We start from the raw sequence: 11218 nt of genomic DNA on the forward strand, positions 1-11218 counted from the left end.
ATTCGAAAATCCAAAACTACAGTCTCAACTTATATCTTCTCGAACAGCAATAAATATTAAAAAAAAAATTAAAACTTTTTCAATTTTAATCCAAATTATATAATTTTTAATGTTTACAGAAAGTTTATAATATGTAACTAGAATTCACCAGAAAACTGAAAAATACTTTCAGAAATTGCACTACTCCAAAGTTTTTTATTTTAAAAAATTTATAAATTATTCAATTCTAACTCAAATCATGAAATTTTAGTATGTATTGAAAACATACGGAATATAATATATTAAAGATAATATATTCTTATGGTCATAAATTATTATTTAAAAAAAAAATCATTGGAAACACTATAATACAAATATCTACATTTTGTTTTCCTGTTCTACCTCCTACACAATATGTATAAGTATGATATAAACTTGAATCCTGAATTAGTTTTGAGGATTTATCTTTATTGTTGTTCATCTATTCTCTCTTTTTCTTTCCTTTTCTCTTTTCTTTCTTCATAGAACTTTTTAAATCTTTTAACTAAATCTTAACAATTAACTCATATATATATATATGTATGTATATAGTGAATATTTCTATGATTACAAAAAAAAAAAAAAAAATCCTGATAACTTTACTAAAATTCTAAAATATTCCATAAATTTTATGAAATAATGAGTACAATTTTTCTTAAGCTCATGATTAAATAATAGTTACTTATTTTTCTGGATTAAGTATTACAACAATAATGAGATTATCCACCCAACAAAAAAAAAAGTCTTGTGTGGTGCAACCTCTGCAAAGCCCAAATACGATGGAAGAGGAGGACTAGATATTGTTTAAGCTTTTAACATTATGATAGTGTCATTCTTTCGAAGATTGATCGAAAACTCTTCATTAACGAGGACTCAACTTATGTTCAAGCCCTCGATAATAAATACCTTAAAGCTTAATCCCCCTCAATGGTTGATAGACAAGTCCACCAAACTAAACTATCTAAAAAGCCACTTGTAATACATATCCACTATTTCTAGGGGTATAAAATGGTGTATAAAATATGTTTCTAAAGTCTTTCTATGGTATCGTTAGTATTTGACTAATTTTCTATTAGTCAAGATTATTAAAGTTAATGTCTATTAGGATGATGTGAACTTCAAAATCGTTTATATTTTCTATCGTCATTCTTCGTCTTTGTTATCTTACAAAGAATATTATACTATTAGGAAAAAAATTTGTTCTACCCATCTCCCCTCTCAATTAGGGAACTATATATATACATGTATATAAATTCTCTATCATCTTTTTTGGCCTTTGTTATCCTGCAAACAAGTTATGCTATTAAGATCAAAATTTGTTCTACTCATCTTTCCTCTCAATTAGGGAACTATATACATGTGTATATGTGGCAGAAATTGAAAGCATACGTGTATATATATATATATATATATAAGTATTTCAATTTAATAGTCCTGGATTTATGTTTTGGGATATAAGATTGTGTAGTAAAAAATGAATTTACTATATTCTCTTTACTTTTTATAAATTGAGTTGCACCATGACATATCATATGCAATGAGATAACACTCGGTCTCATACCTCTATAAATTACTTAATGTAAAAAGTGACAAAATCAGAAATAAAAAATTAGGATATTGGCATCACAAGACTTGAAAATAAATAATATGGCCATTTAACATTCATGAATTGGAGAGTAATGCAAGAAATTAGAGATGAACATAATTAAGGGAAGATGAAACAGGGACAAGTTCCAAATCCCAATGCATAAAGTATGAATTAAACTAAGGGGATGGTGATATATATTGCTTCCATTTTACACCAAAACCATGAAGCATAACCTGACTCTGACCAATGTAGTCTCCTTGCATTTTAGCAGAGCCAGCGGCACCCTAACCTTTACAACAGTTCTTTGTCTTCATATATTTCTTTCTTCTTTATAATTTCTTTCCGATTTCTTCCCATTTTTACCATATGTATGATCATTCACATCAAGTTCAAAGGATCGTACACTAAGTCATGCTCAATATTGTCGTGGGACTATGTATATATATGTCATATGTGTGTTATGTATATGAAAGTATGCTTGATTGAGATGTTATCGACAGAATAATACATGCATGCATGTAGATATATTATATAATGAATCAAATTAGCGAATATATCTACTGATTATGAATTTTAATAATAAGCTAAGCTTGGAATTTACCCACTAAAAATTTGATGAAGAAAACAGATTCTTCTTTACCAATTACATATATACAGAAGAACCAGAAATTTATTTAGTAGATATATTATGTTTTAAGCTAGCTAGGTAGCTATGCGATCAAATTAATTAATTATATATTTCTATATATACTAATCAAGCTAGAATGTTTAGTTTTATATATAAGCTGATTTAAAAATTAAAAAAATATATATGTATATATATATAAATAAGAATTTTTGTTTGGAAAAAAGGGCTTGAAGAGGGGTTTTCTTTAATTCCCATGTTGTATGTGTTGTTAAATATGAAGTTCAATATGTATTTGAGCCCTAGAGCTAGGGTTTCTACAAGAGATTGCCTTTACTCTTTCCCTTGTCCAATTCAGTACAATATGTGTGCGTGTGTGTGTGTGTGTGTGTGTGTACTGCAGTGATCACATCTTGGAACTAAGCATGTTGTGAAGATGGTGACGGAGACTAACCCAGCACCTTCCTAGCAACTCGCCACCATTATTCTTTACATATGTGTATATATATGTACATATATGATGTGCCCATATACATTTCGATACACATATACATACCCAAACACACATTTATACACCTATGTATGGCCACACATGATGAGTTTTGGGTAATTATAATTTATAACTTGCGTCACCGTAACATTCTAACATCTTATTCTGATGCGTGTATGTATATATACATATATATATTTTTCCCACCTCTTCATTTATATGCATCCAAGAATATCCAAATACATATTATATATATGTGTTAATATATCGAGAGAGAAAGAGAGAATATGTATATATATATTATATATATATATATGATACTGAATATATAGTATATAAGTAAATATATGTTATTAATTAGTGACGTCAGAGTTTATTCCCGGAAAGGAGTCGGCCAAACAAACTTTCCGGCCAATTACACACTCCAAAAGGCTTTATTATATAATATATAAAAGGTTGTACGTAACTCAAGCTAACCGTTATGATTATTCCACACACTTTAGTCAACAATATCCTAACAGCCTTTAATTTAATTTTCTTTATATATATATATATATATACCAACACAGCACACATGTACACTAATCAGCTCCATTATCATTAATCCAATCATTAATTAATCCCTAAAACTGGTCTATCCCATTAATTAATCACTAATTACCTCCTGATTAAAGAACCCAGAACCAAATCCAGCCGCTGCAGGCTCCATGGACGAGGTGGGCCCGAGGGTTTTGCTTGGTGCAACTTCCCATTGATGATCACCCACTCCTGGCCGTTGATCTTGCTGGCTGTTTGACTGGAGAACACGAATTTGCCTCTTCAAGAACTTAACGTACCGAATGGCTTCGTCCAGCATTGACGCCGTATCGAGTTTGGTTCCGCCGGGGACTAGTCGCTGGAGGATTCTGATCTTCTCGCTTATTCTCTCCCGCCGGTGACGCGCCGCGACGCTCTGTGGGTCGTCGCTGATCCGGACGTTTCGCCTTTTCGGCTTTCGTATAGTGGTGGGATCTATGTCCACCGGCTGCATCGCGGCGATCTTGTACATCATCTCTTTCATGGCTCCAAGCTCTTCTTCTGGTTCTTCTTCCTCATCCATCTCCATGTTTTGAGCAAAAAGGTTGGTAGTGTAAGTGGGTATGATTTGGGTGGAGGGTGGTGATGATGGGGAGGAGGAGGAGAAGATTTGGTGGGAGTAATTAGGAGGGCAGAGTGAGTTGAAGGTGATTTGGTTATGGAGGTGGCCGACACCACCATCTTCCCCGGACAGTATCTCATGATTATTCCAACAGTGGTTTGGGAAGTTAGTGTGGTTGATATCCATAACTGGACTTTCTGGGTGATTTTTCTTGTGGCAAAAGCAAGGCAAAGCGCAGAGAAATTTGCATCTATTATGGACAACCAATTCTTAATTCTCACTCATAAATATACATATACATATGTATATATATCACTTGCAGGAGCTAAGAACACATGGAAACCTTGTTTAAAACATAGTCATCAATGGAAGACTCTTTAATGGGTGTTTATATGTGACTATATTTATATATTTATATATAAGAAGTTTGAGAGAGAGAGAGTGATTTGGGGGGAGATTGGTGAGGAAGAAGATGTAAATGAGGCAATAAATAGTTTATAAAATGAATATATAAAAATAAAAATAAAAAATAGAGGTGGACCCAGAAGAAGATGAAGATCAAGGGTTGAGATTTTGTTGTTTTCTTTACTGGATTCAAGAATTGCATCTACTAAAAGCTAACAAATGAGGGGTTACTGATAATTAATATTTTATGATTTGTTTTTAATACATACATACATATATATATATATATATGCAACATACGCATGCGGGATGACCATTGCAAGCGCTGAAATTTTAGCTACTGCTTTCGGTTCAATATTTACTTTGCAGTTTTCTTCCTTACAATTTACTCGTATAATCATTTAAATTTTGTATGTTCCTTATTATTAAATCTCTGTAATTTGTTTTCTTCAAGAACATATGCGTCTATAACATTTAAACATACTTAAAAATTCAAAACTAAAAATATAAAAATTGTTAAATAGTATTAACGGAATTTTCTTTTCAATTTTTCTAAAATATTCAAAGAATCCAACACATATGTGCATTATTTATTAGGCACCATATCTACAAATTGCTATGTGAAACTTGAATAAGTTCTTAGTACCCTCAACAAATACATCAAAAAATTCCCTTGAATCATTCATTTAGATTATTGTGATATAAACTATTTATAAATTATTATGTAGAAAGGTTACATATTGTACTAAAAATAATAAAGATTAGTTTTAAAAAACTTAATGTCTTATATACAAATTTTACAAAAATCATATAGAATTGGATGAAAATAAAGTAATCTTTATACACTCATAACTATATACACTCATAAATATAAATTATATAAGATATATTATATATATCAAAATAAGATGTAGAATTTTTGTGTTGATTTATCAAGAAAAAATTTAAATTAATTACCAGTGTAAAAGCTCAAAATCTTAAATAAAAGAATATAAATTGTAATGGCAGAAACAAATAATAATTTAGAGTTTATATTTTTTACACAATAGATCACGATGCCTAATAAGATTACGAAAATGTTCTTTTTAAATAAGTTAAAATAATAAAAAGAGAAGTAAAACTAAAATCCTATGGAGTTAATTTTCACTACCAACTTTCATGGGATCTGTGAGATAACAATTACTCATAATTCTACAACTATTCAGAATTTGAATTTTGATTTTTTTTATCTGAAATAATTAAATAGGGAGATAAGTTACACTAATTCAGTAAAAATATCACACTAATCACTAATACAGAAAAGGAAATGTTGGTAAAATTATAAAATAACTAATTGAATCATTAATTTAAGTAAATTCATTTAATATAAAATCGTTTATTTCATATTTACCGTTATAAATTTTCAAAATCAACTTATGAAGACAATAACTCAATAACATTATGACTTCATATTCAAGTGACGAAGAATAGTAACTTACTTTTTTTACTTGTTTACTAGTACATTTAGGGGGTCCATAGAGATGTTTCTCTAAGCGTGAACTCAATATTCAAATTTGTCAATTAACTGGTCGTCATCATACCTCGTTCATTAATAGGCGTCAAACATATCATTGTTTCGATACCACATCCGATATGAGGGTGAACCATATCTCTCAAACCCTTCTACTATAAAAATTCTCAGTCAGATCCGATTAAGATAATGTCTACGTTAGGATTTTCTTCTATGTACTGGGTCCGTCCACCATTTTTCAGGATACCCAATAAGCTTTTTATATATAAATTTACATTATCGACCAATCATTAATTACATACCGATATCTCATATTTACAATTCAACAATCAGTTATGCAAAGAGACAATACATAAATCAAGAAAATATGATTGAGACATTTATTACAAAATGAACCAACATATGAGAGCTACGCAGTTAGGTAACTAAATAATTGAGAAAGTAATTAAAACTAGTAATTTAAAACACACAACATAATAGTAAGTATTTTAGGCAGTATAGGAGAAAATAAATAGTAAACTATGAAAAATATACACTGATCGGTTCTGCTTTCACTAGTAACCTATAATTAATTTTTAAGTCTTTTTAATTATTACAAAATACAACGTTATTGATTATTAAGGTTTAATTTACCGTAAGATATTCTTACTCTCAATCGGTGTCCGAAATACTTTTCACTATGCCTCCTGACGGTTCCCGAATTTTCTGAATTTTTTATGCAAAAATTAAAATACCCGCCACGTATCCAAAAATACCTCAAAAATACCAAAATATATGTTTTAAAACTTTTCTTGCTAATTTTAGGGTTTTGGCACGGCGGCGGTGCCGGATTCTGGCACGGCGGCGACGTCGGGTTCTGACACAACGGCAGGGCCAGGTTCCAGCATTCATAATGACGCTTCACCACAATCTAATCGTTTTCAGCCGATTTAGGGCGGTTTTAGTCAATTTTCCACGTAAACCTATAAAAAATCAAAAAATTGAAACCTTACAGGTGGAAGGTCTTCGGGTATGGCGGCTCTGCCATTCCTCTTTCGCGGCTGAGGTTTTCCTTTGCAAACCTGCACCATAAAATGATGGAAAACACAATTATCAAAAAATTACATGAAACGAAAAATAAGAAGGGGTCATCAAAGAGGATTTTGAATTTTGGCTGCGCCAGCTCGACCGAGTTTCACATGTGGTTTCTGACCCACTTGTCGGCCATTTGACTCCGATATGAACATAGGGAGATTTGGGATTAAATTCCGAACGAGAAGGGTTAAATACATGTTTTGGCATTGGCGGTAGCTCCAGTGCGGTGGTGACGGTGATTAGCCACCTTCTTTGACGACTGATTCTTTTTCTGACTGCCCTTCTTCTTTTTATCTAGTTGCTCCTCTATTGGCTAAGGTTTCGATTTCCTATGAATAGGAGTTTAAATACCCCTTTTCAACCAATCCTGGTCACCCGTTTGAGTCAACTTGGAGCGAGGAGAACTGTCTGATGATTTTTTATTTAGGCCAATCGCGTGGGAGAATCTAAACTGTCCATCGCGAATCAATTTTATCCGTCCGATTGCATCTAAAGAGGGAATACATCTTGATTGTTTGTGCGTGCAGGATGTGATCTAAACCGTCGGATCGTCCAGGAATGCGGATCGCCTGCATGGCCTCCTGCCTGGAGCCGATATCAGCGTATCCACCACGCGGCATTTCCAGTTAGTCGTGACTGCTAACGTGGCCGTTCCACGCGGCCATATATTTTCTTTTTGCGATTTTACGTCATATTTTTAATTTTTCTTTCAAAAATATCTATTTATTCTAAATTTCACTCATTTTTTTTAGAATTATTTTTAATTTCACTCATAATTTTATTTTTTTTCAAAAATTTTACAAAATTAAATTAAACTAACGATTTAATTATTTATATATATAACTTTTTTCATAAATTGAAAAAATATGTCCGACCAAATTCTGAACCCGAATGTTACAAGTAGAATTAATATTTTCCTCATTAGTAATAGAGAATTTTGTTAGGTTAGGTGTTACAATTAAAAGAAAAAAAAAACCTGATGGATGAGAAGATGATTTAAATTTTAACTCCGTTGTTAGTTGTAACTATTATACTACATACTCGATTAAAATTATTGATTACAATAGAGTGGATTTAGAACAAATATGAGTAAACCTGAACCTGCCCCGAGCTTTGATGCAGAAAATTTGAATCTACTTCGAACTTAGGGTGGTTTAATTTTTTACTATTATTTCAAACCATAAAGGGTTTATGGATTATTTATAAATTCTACTTTCTACAATCTACAGCTCTTAATGTGTGTGTATGTATGTGTGTGTATATATATATATATGTATGTATAAAACTAATTTATCCTAAACCTCTTTACCCTAAACCTCTTTACCCCTCTCCTTGAAGTCGCTGTAACCTCTTTGCTGATTTATTAATTTGGTGACCTGGTCTAAGGTCAGTTATATATGAGTTTTCTTACTTGTATGACTCGGTTTCTTTCTTTCTTTTCCTCTCTTTCCAATCTCCATGCTGGCTTTTGATATATAAAGTCAAAGAAAAAAAGAAGTAAAAAAATCAAGAGCTATAAAAGAAAAGTTGTAAAAGTTCAGAACTTTTGGTTTCTTAGTTTTTGCTAGCTGTTGGCGGAACCACAACAAAGGCTGTTTGGAAGGAGGAAAAAAGCCACTAGAGGTGTTCATCCATGGAACAAAAGAGTGCAGCGATCATTAATGTAGGAGGTGTTTTTGGAGACTAGCCACTTAATTGATTTGCCAAAGACATGGTGGTAAGCGATATATTTAGAAGGGTGACAACAATGAATAAATGAAGAAGAAGAACTGAAGGGAGACTAAGCTAAGGTTTTTAATATATATATATATATATATATATATATATACACACACACATACAAGACGGATCAGCTTCAGAAGGACTTAGAAACATCCAACCCAAACCCATCTCGTTGTAAACACTTTTTTTTTTTTTTCTTTTTGTGAAAATTGTTTGGAGTTTGATTCAGATCGAGTAGGCCATGAGACAAGTCTTACACATTTTCATCAATAAAGATATATGTAAATATATGAAATTAGAATTCCTATACGAAATGAGTAATTAATTTTATGTTTTATACTTTATACTTATCTTACTGGTCATAATTTCATTAAACAAATAATAAGTTTATTACTAAGGAATTTTCTATTATTTTTTTTTCTTCATTTTATAAACCTTAACCAATTCAAATATTGTAATAATAATTTTTTAATTATCCAAACAACAACAAAAAAAACAGTGTTTTCTATTTTTTTTTTAACTGTATATTTCTTCTTTTATTTTTCTTTTAATTTTAACCAGTTTTCATCCATTTACATAATGTTAAAAATCACATACTAACTAACTACGAGGGTTCTTAAATAATCTACAACCCTTTCTCTCTCTCCCTCTCTCTCTCTCTCTCTATACATACAATACACACAGATACATACATGGGCGCACGCGGATGTATATTTCTATAGAATGGAGATGATATTAAAAGTACAAAATATGAGTTGATGGATTAATATAATATGAATATATACACACACACATACACACACTTGCATTTAGATTCTTTAAGCTAATTACTCTTTTAGGTCCTTAATCTCATCCACACCTTCTTCTTCCTCTTTGTAACACAGAGAGAGAGAGAGAGAGAGAGAGAGAGAGAGAGAAAGAGAGAGAAAGGAGAGTAGCAGCCTGCAGGGTCGTCATGATGGAAGTTATTGATGATGGTAATTAATGGTGATAGTAACTTGAAACTCATCCCATGTATTTATTCTTTTCGGTTACTTCTCTGTGCCAATCGCTATTGATATATATATATATATATATATATATCCATTCGCCAATTAAATTAATTAATTAAGATTTAATTAATATAACATTCCCACGATATATGTCGTAAATGTAGTTTTTTCTAAAAAAAAAAATTATATAATATATCATATATTATATATATATATGTGAATGTATGAATGATGATGATGATATATGTACATATATATATATATATGAGTTGAGTAAGCGAGTATGATAGGGTGATGCATGCAGTATTCTCAAAAGATATAATACCGTCACTTTCATTCTTTCCTCTCTTATAATTCCATTCTTTCTTCTACACTTGCGCATGCACACAGCAATCATTCTCTCTGTTAGCTGAGCTAGGGTTTCCACCCCCTGCATTATTACCTTCCCAATTCTCTTATTTCATTTTTATTTAAGATTAACCCACCAACTACTCAATAATTAATTAATTAGTAAGTAAGTAAGTTATATAGCAATGAAGATTGCCTCATAGAAAATATAAAATCTTGCAATTTAATATGGGCATTAACTAATTGTGACATATGAGATGTATCCATGTGTTAAGTAGTGAATCTTCTCATTTCATAATTATATCTTAGGGCATATAGACATGGGACCATATATATATATACATATATATATAACCTTTTTCAATATTGTTATACAAATACCCTCATGTTATTATACATAGATTGATTTTTGTTTTCGTTTGATTTGATTATGTAAATTATTGGTTGTAATACACAGATTAAGCCTCAAAATTAAGAAAATTAAGAAGTAATAAGGAGTTAATTATCAAGATCCAGTTTTAGACCAGACAAGAGTTTATCTGCTCTAAAAGTTGAAGTGAAAAAGATGGCTCCGGATTATGCGTAGATATATTTTGTTTCCTAATCCACACTAAAACCTAATTTGCTCATGATGAATCCCAACACATCAAGTTTTCAAATGCTTCACAATGAAACAAAATTTAAAACAATATAACATACATATATAAATATATATGTGAAGAAAATAAAAGTAGGGTTTGTAATTATAAGAGAGAAGAGTAAGAGAATTGAAGTTTAGGAATATAGAATAGGTAGGTATAGGCAGAAGATTAAGAAGATCACGTGTTACGAGAAGGATACAGGATCTGACACTCCCCCATTCGTTCATTCAATTGAATTGAATTCAATTCAACTAAAAAGCAAGACAAGAAATTTAAGAAGAAGAGATGATGATGATGATGAGGTTATGAATTTCATCCTCCTCAGAATCCGAGCTACAGCGACTCGCTTGGAGAAGCCAAAATTTGATTCGTTTCGGGTAAAGCCATGAAAAAGTGAATCACTCTTTGCTGCCTCCTGAAATGGCGTCTTGAAAAGCTCCTCCGCGTTTTCTTTCAACCATTGGGAACTAACACCAAATTATATATATATATATATATGTGTATTATATTTTTACAGGCTGTAAAATTTCTACAGGCTAATTCTTAGTGTTTACATGGATTTTCCAGCTTTTTTCTGTTTTACCATAGGCTACTTCGTAGTCTATATATATGTATTATATATATATATATATGTTTTTGTTCTTAACAAAAACACTGATATCGGCTT

The 11218-nt window shown here is 31.2% G+C and overlaps 1 protein-coding gene across 1 annotated transcript; it reads right to left on the reverse strand.

Moving 5' to 3' along the window:
* Nucleotides 1–3244: 3244 nt before the first annotated feature.
* On the reverse strand, nucleotides 3245–4298 carry HEC3 (basic helix-loop-helix (bHLH) DNA-binding superfamily protein). The gene has a single exon (XM_022055041.2). The coding sequence runs from the start codon at nucleotides 4043–4045 to the stop codon at nucleotides 3368–3370; it is 678 nt and encodes a 225-aa protein (XP_021910733.2). The 5' UTR covers nucleotides 4046–4298; the 3' UTR covers nucleotides 3245–3367.
* Nucleotides 4299–11218: the final 6920 nt, after the last annotated feature.

This window comes from Carica papaya, chromosome 6 (genome assembly GCF_054855325.1).
Source record: "Carica papaya isolate Zhongbai chromosome 6, ASM5485532v1, whole genome shotgun sequence".
Taxonomy (NCBI): Eukaryota; Viridiplantae; Streptophyta; class Magnoliopsida; order Brassicales; family Caricaceae; genus Carica; species Carica papaya.

Bases quoted from the DNA above. Each gene is read 5' to 3' on its own strand.
- HEC3 (XM_022055041.2), bottom strand. From the start codon at position 4,045: ATGGATATCAACCACACTAACTTCCCAAACCACTGTTGGAATAATCAT.